General features: G+C 32.9%; 1 protein-coding gene across 1 annotated transcript in view; it reads right to left on the reverse strand.

Annotated features, from left to right (window-relative positions):
* Positions 1-659: 659 nt before the first annotated feature.
* LOC123552825 (receptor-type tyrosine-protein phosphatase beta-like) overlaps positions 660-18,701 on the reverse strand; it is a 107,362-nt gene continuing 89,320 nt past the window's right edge. The window contains exons 46-54 of the mRNA XM_053542144.1: positions 13,928-14,015; positions 13,076-13,166; positions 12,747-12,823; positions 12,431-12,565; positions 11,739-11,861; positions 10,711-10,871; positions 6,548-6,683; positions 3,346-3,427; positions 660-2,169 (exon numbers count right to left, since the gene is read on the reverse strand). Coding sequence (XP_053398119.1) covers positions 2,096-2,169; positions 3,346-3,427; positions 6,548-6,683; positions 10,711-10,871; positions 11,739-11,861; positions 12,431-12,565; positions 12,747-12,823; positions 13,076-13,166; positions 13,928-14,015 — 967 coding nt within the window. The 3' untranslated portion in view covers positions 660-2,095. The remainder of the gene's footprint in view (positions 2,170-3,345; positions 3,428-6,547; positions 6,684-10,710; positions 10,872-11,738; positions 11,862-12,430; positions 12,566-12,746; positions 12,824-13,075; positions 13,167-13,927; positions 14,016-18,701) is intronic.

Below are 18,701 nucleotides of genomic sequence, written 5' to 3' on the forward strand. Positions count from 1 at the left end.
GATAAATAGTTTTAAAAACTGTCTTAAACAATGGCAACATAGAAAATTGACACTCATCGGCAAAGTAACAGTTATAAAGACTTTTGCTCTACCGAAATTAATAAACCCGCTTACAGTGCTACCAACACCCTCAGATAGCAAAATTAATGAAATAATAAAAGCAATGTTTCAATTTATATGGAATGATAAACCAGAAAAAATCAAGAGAGATACATTAACACTCAATTATGATGAAGGAGGTTTAAAATGACGGATTTCAAGTATTTTCTGAATGCATTAAAAGCATGTTGGGTTAAACGTATAAATGATGAAAACAACAAAGGAGCATGGAAATTGTTTTATGAAAACATAATATGTAAAATGAGAGGATCTTTAATATTTGAAAGTAATCTTAACAAAATGACATTGGAATGATATGCAAAGAAAATACTTTCTTAAAAAACATATTATTAGCATGGAAATCCATAAAAGATAATGAAAATGAAACAGAAGTAAGTCATCAAATCATATGGAACAACTCAGATATAAACATAAAATCAAAAAAAAACATTTTTCTATAAAGAGTGGTATGAAAAAGGCATTAACTATATACAACACTTCTTTGACTATAGGTCAAAGAGTTTTATTCCTTCCAAAATTTTAAATATATTTATGATTTGGAAAATATAGATTATTTAAAGTATCATCAGCTAGTTAAATGCATACCACAAAATATAAAGGTAAAGATGAAAGAGAGTAACATAGTATATGATAGAAATGAATCTTTACTTACAGCACTGTCTAAAACAAAAGCACCAAATAAGTTTTTGTATGAAATGCAAATGAAGAGAAAAGGAAAACAAAAATTAAAAAATGAAGCCAAATGGGAAGAATTTTTAGATAAAGAAGAAATAAAATGGAAAAATATATACAGACAAGTATTCAAATCAACTATAGACTCAAAACTGAGAAGTTTTCAATACAAATATATTCACCGTCTTATTTCCACTAATACGTATCTATTAAAGGTAAAATTAAGCAATTCAAGTCTATGCGATTTTTGTAACATGTATGTAGAAAGTCAAGAGCATTTATTTTGGGAATGCCAATATGCTCAACATATGTGGAATAGATTAACTGATTTCCTAAGTGCCTTAAACATCTCAGCATACTTTAATCGAGAAATAATCAGTTTTGGTCATTTTAGAAAGCGGACAAAATAGAAATGTATTAAACTTTTTGATCTTTTTAATGAAATCCTATATTTTTCAGGTGAAAAATAGAAAACTTTTACCTGTTTTTGACAATTTTATTTTATATTTGAAACTACGGATTAAAATAGAGCAGGAAATAGCCACAATACATAACAAAATAGAACAACACAGGCAAAAATGGTCAGTTTTTGATAGTATTGGAGAAATAATATGAGCTGTCTTAACATTTTGTATGAGTTAAAAAATGCATTTTTCCATCAATAACAGTATATATATTCTATCAGAACATCCAAATCTTGATTTTCTTTATTTTTCATTCTATTCCTTTCTCTCCTTTAATTTATTGTTGTTTTTTTTTACCTTTCTTTTTTTATCACATTTTTCCAATAATATAGACATATATAATAAAAATAAAATGAATATTGAAGATTAATTAAGAAAATACTTTGTTTATCAATATTGAAAAGAAATAAACTGTCACAAATGTATTTGTTGTAAATGTGCTGTATGTATTGGAAATAAAAATATATTACAAAAAATGTATACCATGAAAATGTAGTCGGTATTTGAACGTGAATAGATTCTAAAATTCAAGATATCAGTGAAAAACAATTTAGATGCAAGTCAAGATAATATGATGTACGACTTTGATTGATGAGAACATGGTCATTACACAATGACATATTTATGTAACTGATCAGGATGGATCTATAGAAGAATACATGTGAACTGTATATAGGTTACTCTATCAGGTCCCTATAAGCTCTCTATCGCACAATAATTATAGTGTCAAATAAGGCAATACAGACTGTGATGTCTGTCAAATATATATTTCACATAAAATAATATAGCACACATGTATACAGCGTATCCTGTTGAATAACCTGTCCTTTTTATGTTCCTCAATCCTTCTGATATCCTGAATTTTCGTAGATATTTTCCTCTTGCGCTCCGAATGATGTATTCACGTATACATCTACAACAGAAAAATAATAGCAATGTATTAAGAAACTAATACACATATCATATTTTCTTACATATTACCGCACATCCTTGAGAATATGGTTTCCAATCATGTAAAGTTCATGCCATACAATTTTGTTTCAAAACGTGACATCTAAAACTGTGTAGATAAACTTTCGGCAATCAAGTTTGTTTTGTTTATATATGTATAATTAAATTGAAGTTAAACAATCAAAGCAATCACTACTCTTTCTGAAAAATATTCCATTCATACATGTTTTTAAAAACGTCTTTAATGTACATGTTCTTACAAAATGTCTTTATTAAATGCAGATTTTATATGTTCTAGAATTTGTAATAATTAAAGTGAAAGTCTGTATAGATAAGAAGCATCTAGCTTAGAACATATGCCACACCTTTTGCTAAACGCTTTGAAATGGCATTATTAGATTTTTGGCAGCTAACTTTTCAATAATAAGACGCATAATGTCAGTATCTTTCTAAATTAAACATTTTTTCTAATCCTTCATTTTTTTAAAGAATACACATGCACACAATAACACCATTTTAAGTACATATTTTGTTTGCTCTGCGACCTCTCTTTGTGTTATATCACCTCTTTCAACTATTGTCTGATCATTTATAAAATGCAGCTATAAATTGGGGAACTGAAATAAACAAGTAGGAACAAAAGAATCTGAAAATATCACAGTAATTTAATATCACCCACACAAAGTGCGTTTTAAAAAGAGGCTTAAACTTAAATTATTACATAGATATGGAAAAAACAACGTCGGATAATGCAAGTGTTATAATGGAATTTTCTGTCCAAAGTGTTCTTTACACGCAGCAGTCATTTTCACTCTTTATACATAATTTCATTTTACAATACCACTGTGCACTAACAGATGCATAAGGCCATTAGATTAGACATATATCTTTAATAGAATTCTATTTCTTTTATAGACAAAGAGACTTGTGTACATAAAACTCCTGCATGCACGTTACTGGACCGAATGTATAAAAAGAACTTGTCGCTATGCGAATTGTGTCTTCATACATGAATCGTTTTATAACTCTTCATTTATTATGACATTAACGGTTAGTAGCATATCTCAAAGGATTACTATAAATAGCTTACTTTTTCTAAGACAAATGCGTAATTGTGAAAATATCAGAATCTACATACGTTCATCTTCATTCTCATCTTCTTCCTCTTCATCAGTTGTAATGAACGATTTCAGGCACTCATGGATGTAAACATACTGATCCTTCAAACATACAAGTTTAATTTTCATAAAAATATCACTTTTTTGAGTCAGTGCAAATGTACACATTGGTAAACAGGCCATAAATTAAATTGTACGTCAGTGGAATATGGACTAATTGTTTCTGACCCTTTAGGTCTGCGGAGTACAGTCAATGTTCTTTTACAAAAGAATTCGAATTCCGATGTTGCACATTTCACTACCAGTCATAAACAGAAACGAGTCTGTTCTTATTTAGTTTGGTTGCGGTCTATGTTTTAGAAGGATCTACTTAAGGCCTCACCAAATTAAAAAGTTGTTCATCGGATTTGTCGCTCGTATATTTTCAGAAACACGAAATATATATGTTTTTGGCCTGCGCTCGCCCCATTAAAAATTCAAGCCAAACTTTTATAATGCGATACTTGTCACGGACGCAACAGTGTACAAATGCGTATAATTCTAGTCCCAGATTGTTCTAAAATGAATTTTAATCACAATTACACACATTGTCTATAATATATCATGATACTAATATTTAGTTGCATTAAAGTTATTTCCCCTTATACAGTTACGCCATTTCATTTTAATGATTTACCAAACTGAGTCGCTGCAAAAGTCGGATTTATTTCATTGAAAATTGGATGGAAAAAAACACACTAATTTATTTAATAACATCAATCTACATTATTTTGGTAAGGGTAAATATGTATTGATGCATGTCACTTTTCATTTTTCTTTTTTTTTTTTTCCTGTCCAAATGATCAGCAGTTGTATACAAAAGTGGAATAGGTAAGGAATTTACATTATGAGTTGTGTTCAGACCAGGTTAGATCTTCAAATTTTCCAATCCCCGAGTAGAATTATGTAAATGCACATTAATCTGCATTTTATACCTTATTTGATACTTTGTTTCAACAAACTTAATCTGTTGAGAAAGTGTAAAGTTAGAACAAGAGCTGTCCGTAAGACAGCACGCTCGACTTTTCTCAGTGCTTGACTCTGAAATAGAGTTTTGCCAGTAAAAGGGGCTAAATAATCAATAGCTTTGAAAGTAACAGAGATATTGGACGTTATATAAACCTTTAACCAAACAATTATAAGTGAAAAAGGGGCATAACTCTGTCAAAATTCAAATCAGAGTTATCTGATTACAGTGTACTGTATGCCAATGTTATTACTTTTTTCGCGAGTTCGCTCTGTTGTGCGCCTGCAGGTCAAAGCGTACCCAAACCAAAATGTGTCCATGTTTTCTCAATTCCTGGCGAATTATTTTTAAAGTAAAAGGACTGTACATTCTATATTAAGGTTTTCATTAATTAATCGAGATCCAAAACAAGACAAATATATTTCTTTGCTCTTCGTTCGCTCCTGATTTGCTAAATAAACAAATAAAACTTTTTTTTTTTCGCTCACCGCCTTAATTTTTTAAGAAAAAAAATCCGATGAACAACATTTCAGTTTGGTGTGGCTTGAGGTTTATTTTCATTTTACCTTAATTCTGTATTTAAATTAGAATAATCCGTGTTGATTTACCAATCATTATAGTGTTTTTAGTCAACAAATATATGTCTACACGATCTATTAATGAAACCCTCTTCTCTAAAAGCTATGTCGATGCCCTCCAGCAAATACTTTATTCACTAAATTTGTCAAATAATTCAATGTAGTTCTCCAATAACCGCCACAATCATTCATACATAAATTTTGTTGTTTTTTTTTTGAAAAGCTCACAAACTGTACTTAACACCATAAAATGTACTAGTAATGTAATAATACAAAATACGAAGCCAAGATAGAGACATCTGTGGTGTATAAATCCGAACCTTCGTTGCAAGTCCGTCTTTCTTTACTCCCTACCATTTCTTTACATGCAAGAACAAGGACAGTAATTATATATTTGTCTGTACCATGGTTCCTCAATTAATCAACCTTATCGTGGTATCAGTACGGTGTAGTAAACAATTCATACATAGCTTATACATTGTTAATTCCATGACAAAAAAAATGAATATCTCTTTTATGTTTAACATATGTATTAAGTATGTCATACATGTGTCTGAATCATGTTAAGTTTGTAGGTTTAAACATCTACATCATCTTGACCTTCGATATGTTGTTACAAATAGTTCTTACTGTGCATGCCTTCTGCTATGTTGTAACAATTCTCTTATATCTGTCAGTGTCAAGTCTTTGGTCCCTCATTTCTAGGGCAAGACTGAATATATCTCCGACTTGTTGTAATAAGAAATCCCCACATATGTCTACGCCATATTCAGCCTATTTTTCTTTATTTCAAGGATTCAAGGACAAAATTAGATATGTTGTCTTCATCGTGACCTCTGGTATATTGTTACAATTAAACCTTACCATGTTTATTCCATATTCTGTCTGATTTCTTATTTCTAGGACAATGCTAAATATATCAATCTCTTTAATCGTGGTCTAAAAATGTTGCTACACTATAAGTTATACTTACCACTGTTGGTATAGTGTTCAGTTTGCGTCATGTCCTCTGATACGTTGTTCCTCTGTCTACCATGTTCAATCCATAGTTGAAGGTCATGCCTGAATGTATCTGTATCAATGTGATCTCTGATATATTACTATAAGTAAATCTAACCATTGTTTTTACCGTATTCAGTCAATGATTCGTCATTTCTAGGACAAGTTTGACATCTGGTATGTTGAAACAATTGATCCTTACCTCAGTCTATATACCCAACCTCAAAGTGATCTCTGATTTGTTGTAACAAGTAATTCGTACCTTTGTCTGTTCCAAATTCAGCCTATGCTTCCTCTTTTCTATGACTAGGTTGAAACAGCAACCTTGACGGGATCTCTGATATATTGCTACAAGCTATCCTCACCTCTGTCTGTATCAAGTTCAGCATGTTGCTGATCAATTTAGGACAAGGTTACATAATCATCCCCTTCCTGATATTTCATATGTTTTATCTTGGTTTTTATCATGCTCAGGCCATTGTTTTACATTTGAAAGACAAGACTGAATGTGTCAACCTAATAATGATCTCTAATATAATAACAAGCAGCCTTACCTCTTTTTGTACCATGCCAATGGGACAAGACTGAATATATCGACTTCGTTATGATATCAGACATATTGAAACAAGTAATCTTTACCTCTGTTTGTACCATATTGAGTCTATGGTTCCTCATTTCTAGGACAAGACTAAATATGTCAACCTCGTCGTGATCTCTAATATGTTGTAACAAGTAATCAACAGCTATAAATGTCCCAGTACGTCCTACACCGGCACTGTGATACAAAACAAGACTGACGAATTAGTAGATTAAAAACTGGTTACACTATTATCTATTTCATGTATTGTTATACATTATGTGTACTGTATTCAGTCGAAGTCTAGAACTCCTGTAGGCGTCACTGTAGAAATTTGAATTATCAGAATACACATATCATAACTTTTCTAAAGGAATATGTAAGATATTGATCGTGTACGATGGTCATTCATTATATTAAAAGCTATAAATTCATTAAATAATGGGTTCTTGCTTTGCATTTATGAATAACCAGTATTTGACGAGTTTAAGTAATTAAAAAAACTACTTAATAATGAGTCGTCTTTTGTTCGGCAACTAAAGAAACAAGTGGGTGATTGACCCTATAGCGCTCAGCTTTTCAAGGCTTCAAATGTGGCTGTATGGCATAATGGTACATGTACAGAGTTAAGTTTATACAGATATCAAGGCTCTGGCTATAATGGATTCAGAGAAGATTTTTCCTTTATATTAGCCTATATTATGTACATGTCACACAAATGGGCATGGCCATTTTTTAAACAAGGACAATAAGGGAACAGTTACGGTCGACATTAATACCCTGATGTCACACACCAAATATCCAAGAAACATTAAACATTAATCTAAATTGGGCCTGCTATTTCTGACAAGAAAAGTTTCCATTATATACATGGCGGCCATGTCTTATGACAAATCAAAATAATTTGAACAATCTTTGTAGGAGGTCATACAAGGACCATTTGTGTTATTTATTTTAAAATCGGAGACGCAGTTTCATTCTACTATATACAAATAGGGAAATGTAACCATCCCCTTTGGCGGCCATGTTTTTGACGAATCAAAAAAGTTTGTACAGGTCTGGAAGGACACAATAGGACCATTTGTGTAAAATGATTTTAAAATCGGGCAAGCAATTTCATACAGAAGATTTTTAAAGTTTTTTTATATACATATAGGGATAAGTGCCAAAGCCATCTGGCGGCCATGGTTTTTGACGAATCAGAATAATTTGAAAATCATTTGTAGGTCAGACAAGGACAATTTTGGTGAAATTATTTTAAAATCGGGCAAGCAGTTTCATACAAGAATATTTTTTAAAGTTTCTCGTTCATATATTTAGAGAAAAGTGACAACGTTGTCTGGCGGCCATGTTTTTTGACGAATCAAAATAATTTGAACAATATTGATAAAAAGTCACACAAGAAAAATTTGTGTGAATTGTTTTTTAATTTTCTACTTACTGGTAATTTAAACAGGGAAAAGTGACCACGTCCTCCGGCGGCCACGTGTTTAAATAAATTGAACAATTTTGGTAGAGAATCACAAGAGGACTATTTGTGTAAACTTATTTTAAAGTCGGGCCTTTATTTTCATACAAGAAAATTTTAAACGTTTCCACTATAAACACATACGAAAAAGTTATTATGCTCCCTCGGTGGCCATGTGACTGAAGAATTAGAATGATCTGAATAATCGTGGTAGAAGATTACGTAAGGACCATTTGTGTGGAATTATTTCAAAATTAGGCCAGCGGTTTAGGTGATGTGGTTCGAATTTTTTTCTATTTTTAGCTCTAGCGGCCCCTATTTTCTACCCAGCAAAACCGTTTGAATATAGTTGGCAGAGGACTACTGCCAAATTTTATCAAAATCCATTCAGTGCATTAGGATGAGATTTCGTTTAATCTGTTACTCCAAGTTGATACCGCCATCCTCCCCTAAACACTGAACCAATTCGGCAGTAAAGCCCCTCAAATGGTAGATCAAAAGCCTTAAACACGCTGATATGTTTTCAAGTCCAGATAAGGACAAAAAACTTAAGTCATAGTAGCCCGAATTACTAAGGCTTGTACTCATTTTCGTTGAGTCCTTTACGGATGAGTTTTTTGAAAACTGAAAGAAATCACCCAATCCTATATATTTTCCAAGCATGCAACGTATAGTAACTTTACCACTGTAAATATTAAATTTTACTCACCCTGCCCTAATCAATGAACCGAATCAGCAGTAAAACCCCTCAAATTGTAGATCACAATCTTAATTTCAAAGAATGTCTTCAATAATAAAGAGGGGCAAACACATAAGTCAAAGTAGCCCGAGATTAAAATAGGCTTGTAATGCGATGTGCACGCGGTTCGTACCTGCACTGAGTCGTATACGAATGCGTTATGTGAAAGATGAAAAAATAAATAAATAAAATAATCATATGCAACCTATAGTAACATATGCTCACTAAATATTAATCTGTTACTCCAAATTGATACCGCCATCCTCCCCTAAACTCTGAACCGATTCGGCAGTAAAGCTACTCAAATGGTAGATCAAAAGCCTAAGACACGCTGATATGTTTTCAAGGCCAGATAAGGACAAAAAACCTTTGTCATAATAGCTCGAATTACTAAGGCTTAAACTCATTTGCGTTGAGTCCTTTACGGATGAGTTTTGTGAAAGCTGAAAGAAATCACCCAGTACCATATATTTTTCATATGCATGCAACTTATAGTAACGTTTGCTCTGTAACTATTATATTTTACTCCAAACTGATACCGTCACCCTGTCCTAACCAATGAACCGAATCGGCATTGAAACCCCTCAAATTGTAAATCACAGTCTTAATTTCAAAGACATATCTTCAATTACAGAGAGGAACAAGCATATAAGAAACAGTAGCCCGAGATTAAAATAGGCTTGTAATGCGATGTGCACGCGATTCCTACCTGCACTGAGTCGAATACGGATGCGCTTTGTGAAAGCTGAGAAAAATTAACTAGTGAAATATATCTTTCATATGCAACCTATAGTAACATACGCTCTGTAAATATCGAAGGAAATGCTGATGACGGACGGACGGACGCATGCACGCACGATGGACAAGGCGTGATCCAATCTGATTAAAATCATATCCAATTGATGCTACATATCTTGGATCTGAGGACAGGCTAATGAGACACACCTTCACCAATCAGAGCCTTGCTTTCAATATTTTGTAAGTGAAAGCAGAAGTTTCAATAACTCTATATTTAAGCTGGAATTCAAGATTTTGATATGTGATTATCACGTATGGGCTTATAATTCTAGTAAGTAAGCTTATATAAACACAGGAGAATTATTTTCCATTCAAAATTGAAACGTTTTTGAGGGATACCGGAGGTAAACTGCCTTAATTATAAAGCTTTATATCCAACCATTGATAATTACGTTTTCCTCTGTGGTCTATTGGTCAAGAACGCAGGAAATTATTTATTTCCGCAGCGGCCCGAGTTCGATTCCCGACTCGGGAGTGATTTTTTTCTTGATTTCACATTTTTAAATATAGTTTAGAAACAAAATCTCATGTTCTTATGTTCATGATATGACGAAGTTTTATTCTAAAGAAACATTATTTTAGCCAAAATCAGAGTCCAGAACGCTTGTTGAAACAAGTCGTCTGATTGGTTCAAATAAAAATAGATTGGTGGAAATAAAAATAGCACTATTGGAAATCCGATCATACAGAATATGAATTTGAATAGGCTGTCTTCAGATCTAACTTATAGGAAGATCGAGAACTTTAGTCAGACTGAGAGTGATCACAATAGCTCACGAAGTGAAAAAGCAACGAGCATGGACACATTATCCTCTCAAAGGTATTTCTATTTCACATTACCTTTTTTCTGAAGAAACGTGATGAAAGTACGAGCAATTAGAGTCTGAGATATGTTTCATTTATCAAGTTTTCTAAACATCTAATCGGCTTTTGAAATAGCTCATGCTTATATGAAATCTATTATGTTATTGCAAGTAAATAAAATTGAGAGAAAGGCTTTGAACGTAATATGGGTTGCTTGTGGATGCAATAAAGTAAAATAAACTAAACGCAAAGAAGAACATTTCAAATGCATTTATATCTTTAGGGCGGGTAAAATTTTGGCATGTGACAATGGTTATTGTAAGCATTCATTAAACTATCTGCAAGTTTTACATTATGGCTACTTTATAAAACGAATTCATATTTCTGCATGTCTAGCCCTAAAAAGTATCAGTTACCTGCAGTGCACTACCGTCGGCCCCGATGTTGTTCTCTTTTTCCGAGTTGTGTACTGCCGCACAGCTTTTACAAATTCAAGTAATAATTCTGGAGTTTCGAGACAACCCATATCCGGCCATTTTAGGTAACTAAAATGCCTGACCATTTTCCGTTGCTCTCTCTAGAAACATGCAAAGATGAATGTACAAAAATAACATTAAAAGTAGTAACAAGTACGTACACTTTTAAACGTGCTATAGCTATGGGTTTCAAATACATGCTTTTCTGCATACAAAAACGGACATTATAGGTAAATAATTGTCTATAGTTTCTACTACTGGCATCCAATATCAAGACCTATTGTCTAAGCATTGTTGGGAAAAACTTTGTATTTATTGAAGGTCTCTACAAAACGTCCATATGAGTATCCAAAACAAATAATATTCATGCATGCACCTGAACGAAGGTTGATGCATTTTCTATCATGCAGTTTACCTGCAATAAACCAATAACGGTCCTTTAGGAAAAGTTGAATAAGTAAAATGTGTAAAACACAAATTTTATCTAATTACGATGAAAAAAAACACCTGTTTATCAACGGTCAATTGATATGTTAAGTATCTTTTAAATTCAAAAATGTTTTAAACCTAAACATAGTTCTCATAAGAGTAAATTTTAACTTAACATGTCAGATAATGACGGGATGAACAATAGTAGGGACAGGTACATGTCTAACGCGCTTTTATACTTTGTCCTATGCCTACGTTCTTATTTGTTGCATAATAATACATTTTTATGCAGATTTTCTGAATGTCACAATACAATTCATTGACTATAATCGGATATTATATATTTTGACATTTTGGCTTGTAACAGAACTACTGTATGTTAAAAGTATTTAGATTCAAATAACGTTTTCAAACATACAAAATATTAAGATCCATCTTCAATCATAGACAAATGAAGAGACACGTTTGACGAAAGTTTGCGATGTAAATATTCAAATACACACCATGAGAATAAGCGTACAGCAAGTTCGTAAACTTACCATTTTTACTTCAAATATCTTAATTGTGTAGTCTGACAGATTAGATTCTGATTGCAGAGACACAACCAAATCACCGTAGAACGCTGGTTCCCCAAGGTCTGGCCAGTACTTATCACACTTATGCTGAAATTATTTCAACATGTCCTTAAGAAGTAGAATTTTTAAACGAAAAGATCACCACAAACCTAATCAAAATCAACAAATAGATATTGTGGCATTAAGTTCATGTGAAAATATTTTTGCTGACAGACATTATCTTTTTTCCATTTAAACGTATGCATACTTTTCAATATAACTTTAATCGGCAACTTGCTCATTCAACGTTCTTGTTCAAATATTTGAAATTTACATGATCAAAGAAAGAAAAAATATATGTGATAAATGGTCATGAAGTGGTATGCCAATCTTTTTGAGTTCTATTTAGGTCCTGCATGTGACTTTGATCTTAGACGGACATGTCTGTCTCTTGCGGGCGACATACAGTCTGGTCATGCTCGATAGTTGTGACACATATAGCAGTTAAAGTTAAGACAAAAAGTGGTTGGTCTAATTAACAATATAAGGAACTAAAACAAAGATGGACAATGCTATTATTGCGTTCTCTCTTTGGGACAAGAACAATTATGAATAATGCATCGGTGTTTAACAAACCCCAGAATATGTTTTTGTCCTTGTCTAAATTTCAAACTTACCCGTCTTTTTTCCATAAGCTTTGTCAACATTACAATTGTATCTACGTTTTGCTCCCATATCATTCGCCAGAAATCATCGACAGTTGCTTGCATAACACCTTGGGTTGCAATATATTCTCTTCGAGAAGTATATCCCTTAAAATAAAAAAAATTATATATGAAGATGACATATCTTTATTTTATGAATAACCCCCTAATACAGGAATTCTTGACTTTGCATAAACCTTTTAATACGGAATCAGATACAAACGGATGATATATTGAAACACTGTAACAACTTGACATGTACAAGTGTCACTAAAGTAAAACTACATACAGGAATGTAGTTTGCGTTGATGTAGTCAGATCCTTCTATGTCATCAGATGGTCGTAGTTTTACTCTGGAGTGATCAACTGAAATGGAAGAAAGAAACGTAATATTAAAACGGTGCTTGAATTATCTCACCAAAAACAAGTACATACATGCTGAAATCGTTTTGTTTTGTGAATTTATGTATTTGAAAATAGTTTATTACATCTAAAACACATATTTCAATTGACATGTAAAGATATGGCCAACATATTCTAGACAAAACACATGAGGTTTTACATATGTCTAAAGATAATTTATATGATACGTTAAAATACCTTCAACAAAGTACTCACAAGGAAGAATATTTGTATATCTGTTTTTAAGTCTGCAACTCTGCTGCTCAGCTGCCGTCATTGGGTGATTAGGACTTTTTTCTTTCAGTAACTTAAAGAATAATAAACAGATGTTAAAACATTCTAAAACTAGGACAAAATGCCAAGACGACCACGCATAATCAAAATAGTGTTCGTAAGAAAACTGTTGTCTTTATCATTATTGTAACAGAAATCATGATATTCTTGTATAAAAACTATTTCGTCACTGGAACCTCTAATGTATTTACGGGAGAAAAATCATGTATAAAGAAAGCAATTCACGTGCCGTTTTTTTTTTTTTTTTTGAAATGCTGAGCCAGGTCCAGATATTTATTCTTGTGTTTTTGTTTACTCACTTTCGGAAACAGTTTATTAGTTTATTTCATTACTCATATTAGGGATTAATCAGCATGTCTTACTCATATATCATAAATAAGTCATATAAATCTTAGAAGCAGGTGAACACGTGTAAACAACGGCTCATACTTATAGTTTTTGCCAAGTTTGAACAGAAACAGAACACAAACAGGATTAGCAAACTCGGTGCAAATACTTAGGAAAAACAAGTTGAGGTTCTCTGCAAAATGTAAAGTGGAAAGAGTAATATACTTAATTAGGCATTCAAATATATTATTTCAGTCTACTTCCTTATTGGTTTCATCAATCGGATATATATATATATATATATATATATATATATATATATATATATATATATATATATATATATATATATATATTATAAAGCACACTGCACTATGAAGTATGTATTCCATAATTAAAATTTACTCGGAGGGAGATAAGCATTCAAATACAAGAAGTTTATCAAACCTTATATGCATCTGCGAAACGCAGATCCGAATCTGTGTGCATTTTTTCCACAGCATCTGGAAAATCACTTAGCTTGATCGGCCCTTGTCTGAAAAGTAATGACAATTCAATTAACATGGCAGTACAAATCAAAAGCATGCTGTTTATGACACCACATGCATCAGCTAGAGTTGCAAATGAGAATATATGATACAGATGTTTTGTTCAAAAGTTGTATATTTACGGATGCTGACAAAAATTGATTGTTAAAAACAAGAAATAGGATTGCCGGAAGCACTAGATAAACTACACATTCTGTCAAGTGGACACAACAATCTATTTACATACACAGAATCAGAAAAATTAGTATTTATATTCTGTTGTAAGTTGTTTTACCGCTGTTAAATCGAAAATATCTCGGGAATATATTGCGATAAAGTATATAAAAGTCTGCAACACTCTACTGGTCAGTAAAATATCTGGCTAAATCCTTCATAATTTCAAACTGAGTAATTACAAGGCTTCTGCAGTCAGTACTAACTTCTTCTACTTTACATACCACTATACCACATACTCTCATAAACAACAAACTAACTATTTAGATTTTAAAAAGTGACTGAGAGAATGATATATATCTTTATGTAATTCCAATAAAGCATTTTGTACCAATTGTATTGTGAAACATTATACAGTGTTAACCAGAAATGAAAGGACTTCGAACACTATCATATGCTTCTAGCCTACATTTTGAATGCAAAATTCTCAATAAGTATTTAAACAATATCCAAATCGTTCCGAATCACATATCAACCAATGTGTTAGTTAACATATTATAACAGAAAAACTGGTTTGTATCTGTTCTTATCAAGAAGTTTTGTTTTATTTAATCTAGGCCAGGGTATATTTTTTTGAAAACAATAGAATATTTAATTTCCGTAAAAGTATGATGTAATCACTTTAAGGAAGTTTCAAATATATGAATTCCAATTAAAAAAGTGACAAAATCTGTTTATTTAAGGGAAAAATAACATTTTAAGATTAAAATCCTATAAATAAACAAAAAAAAAAGAACGATATTTTTGCAAAAAAACCTGTACTTGATTTAAACTTACTTTACTTTCTTATCGATACACTGTTCATAACGTAAAGTTATTGATGCATTACATGTGTGAATAGGAATGCTGCAAATATACATACAGTGACCGGTCAGTTTTATTACAGTGGGCACTTGGTTATTCAAGTACATGTCTGTATAGCTCTGTTATAAGTGATGGCAGATATGTTTGTTTGTTTGTTGTTTTCGACAGTATTTCAGTTATGTAACGGCGGGCAATTAACCTAACCAGTGTTCATGGATTGTGTACCAGTACAAACCTGTTCTCCGCAAGTAACTGCCAACTTCCCCACAAGAATCAGAGTTCGAGGACGAATTATTTCAGACACAATGTCTTTAATCAAATCGTCACGGAGAACATTCGCCTCGCCCAGGGCTCGAACTCACAACCCCGCGATCCGTAGATCTGTGCTCTCCCTATCGAGCTAAGCGGGCGGGCTGATGGCAGATATGTGTGTGCTGTATAACTTTAATACTAAGAAAAGGCAGTTATCTTATTAAGGCCGTAGGGTTCTCGCAGTGACACAGACAATATTTGGCTAAAACATGTAATAAAAATGTATCCGAAATGATAGTTCTTTGTGGAGCTTGCCTAAGGAAGCTGTACCGGAAAAAGTTGACGCAGGATGAGTCTGACTGCAACCCCACTAAAGATAATGTTGTGCAAATCAGGGCTGAAGTTGTAGGCAACACGCATTCGAAATGTGTCATTTGTAGGGCTAAAGTAGAAGCAGGCCACTGCATAAAAATTCCACCTGAAGCTCGGCTTGACCTTTTAGTTCGTTTCCGAGTCTAGCCGTATTTGTATATGCCATCTGCATGGAAAGCGACTTGACACATCACTTTCATGGCATCATCTGAATGTGAAACCGTCACTGATATGACCTGCCAAGAAGCTACTTTTCTTGACCAATGCATCACAGGCATATCAATGCCAAGTGTTATTTCTGTTGGATAGACTATAGTCAGGATCAGATTAACTGCTGTGCATGCACATATTGCCTCTTTGTTGTGGTGTTTAGGCCTAGTCCGCCACATAGAACAATCTTCAGTTCAGTTTTCACAAAATGAAGAACATGAAGTAATGAATGCGTTTGACATTTAGTATGTGTCTAAAAGAAATAAATATAAACGCATAGAAAAAGATGAAAAAATAAAGGAAATGAAAAATATATAAAAATAAAAAAGAAATAAAAAAACTAATAAAACTAACTGGAAAACAAATAACTTCCTGATCGCTAGTGGCGTGCGCGTCGCGAGGAGGGCATGCAGTAGGTTGTCCGGCGTGTTGCAAGTATTTTACTGCATACATTTGCCAATCTACTACAAAAAAAACATCCAGGATAGGTCAAATTCAATGAAAAATCAACCCAACGAATAATACTGATTTCACAGTATTTGCTTCTCTCATTACCATACATGTATGCATAACATACCTATTTACACGCTTTGCAAATATTTGCATGTTATTTGAGTTACAAACAGATGTAAAAATATGTGACTGTCAAATTATTTAAAATGAATATAAAAAGTATTGGTTAGTTTACATTTGGAAACACCCTGTAGTTATATTTTTTTGTTTAAAAGTACTGTCCCCGCCCCCCCCCCCCCCCCCCCCCCCCCCCCCCCCCCCGCACCTACCTCCCCTTGCATCAACACAGTAGTTACAGAAAATGTGTATAATTAATATTTACATATCCCCATAGGGTGGGGGGAACAATGTTGTATAAAGAAAAATAGCTTTAATGTATATAAAACAGCGTACTACGTAATTCTATACAGAGCAAAACTCATCGTTCTACGAAACAAATATTGAAAAATAGACTTTACGAAATAATCTCAATGTACTTTGATGGTATTTGTAATTGAATATTCATTTCTAAGTGGTTTATTATTCACTGTTGGAATAGGCAGATTCATATAGAAAGTGTCCGAAGTCCTTTTTAAACAACATTTATATCATGTTTTCAACAGGTAATTGGTTTCTCAATGGGCACTACTCGTCGCAGATTTCTTTTTGTATTAAGCAAGACGTGTTTATATTGAGCTTTTTCTCTATATAGACAGGCGTTATTCTTGGCAGAAATATGTCACCACAGTTACTTCAATTTTAGTTTCAAACGATTAGAATTTGGCACACACAAGAAAGCACCAAGAACTTGTGCAAAATAGCACAATGCATACGGCATTGTGACATAATTCACTTTGACAAGAGATTTGTTGTAGCGACAGTAAGTTTACACATCGTTTTCTAAAACCTCCAACTTTTTACCCTTAAAGAAAACGTGCTTATTTGTTATTAAATGGCGGCACTGTCATAAATTTTTTAAATGCACGTTTGTGGAACAGGCCTGTAGCAATAAGGTAAACTGGCGGGTAAGCACCCCGAACAAATGTCAAAGTCTGATGATATTCAAAAATAGGCTTTGGGCAGTTAAATTTGTCATAGAATTAAATGAGAACTAATCTAACAACACATTATAGTCATCCTGGCTGGTCCTTAGGCCGAGTCAGCTTAGTTGGGACCAGCAGTCCGCAATATATAACAGATTAGGTCCTGAACTTGGAAAACACAATGTTGTCTCATACAACACTCATACAACAGCTATGGGAAGGTATACGTATCAGAGATTCAAACAAGGGTCGAAATGTAACGGAGTGTTATTATATGCTGAAATGCACTTTAAATTATCTACTATACTTGCATGTAAGATCTGGCCGGACATCTAGAGCTACACCAGATGTCCGATCTTGGTTTCAAATGGCATCAAAGATCTATAATTGCTTGTTTATTCGCAGTATGATATATGTTTTAATCAAAGGGGCAGGATCAAGGTCCAAAACCTTCAAGATATGATCAAAATAGTTAAATAGAATAAGTTAATACTGTATGTATACGGTCAAATTGTATGACCTGCCTTGACCTCTTTAGTTAGCTCATTAACCAGAGTTTACTCTCAGACTGTAGCTAGGCCATAGACGTACATGTCAATGTATAGTATAAGTGAAAAGTGCATGTCCTGGTTGTCAGTACACAAAGTCAAACATCTTTCCGGCATGGCCAGAATAGTGATGTCTTTGCTCCGTTGTCCAATCATATATTACCTTTTTAACCTCAGAATGTACATAAGAGTATATATTCCGGTCATAGGACATTGAATCTTGTCCGAAAACTTAATACACTAGTATGGCAATATTACATACACACGAACCAATATTTTGTCATAAAGTTGCATATGGTTGAAAAGGGTACGTTCGGTTTGCATTATTCTATTTCATTAAACTATCTCTTCTATGAAACATTCTATAAAAAATCTGAAAAGGAAGGACTTTTACGTACAGAGAAAAAGTAGGTGAACACAGCTTTAATTTATCTTCAAATCGCACAGACGGTTCCTTTACAATTAAAAATTATAGCTTGATGTCTTACTAGAAGTCATGACATTTTCTGCAATTAATTTGAATTAACGAAATTGCTAAGAAAAGGAGATTGTTGAGAAAATGATAAATAATTTTCTGTAACAACATGACACACATTCATAACTGATTTGTCATGTCTTAAATAAGTTGCATAGGAACGCTTTAATCATATACACTAAAATCAATTTAATATCGTTCTTAAAGAATATACAGTTAAATTTATGGAAAAACGATGTCACGTGCAAGTAAATTCCAATAATC

Source organism: Mercenaria mercenaria, chromosome 4 (assembly GCF_021730395.1).
Source record: "Mercenaria mercenaria strain notata chromosome 4, MADL_Memer_1, whole genome shotgun sequence".
Lineage (NCBI taxonomy): Eukaryota > Metazoa > Mollusca > Bivalvia > Venerida > Veneridae > Mercenaria > Mercenaria mercenaria.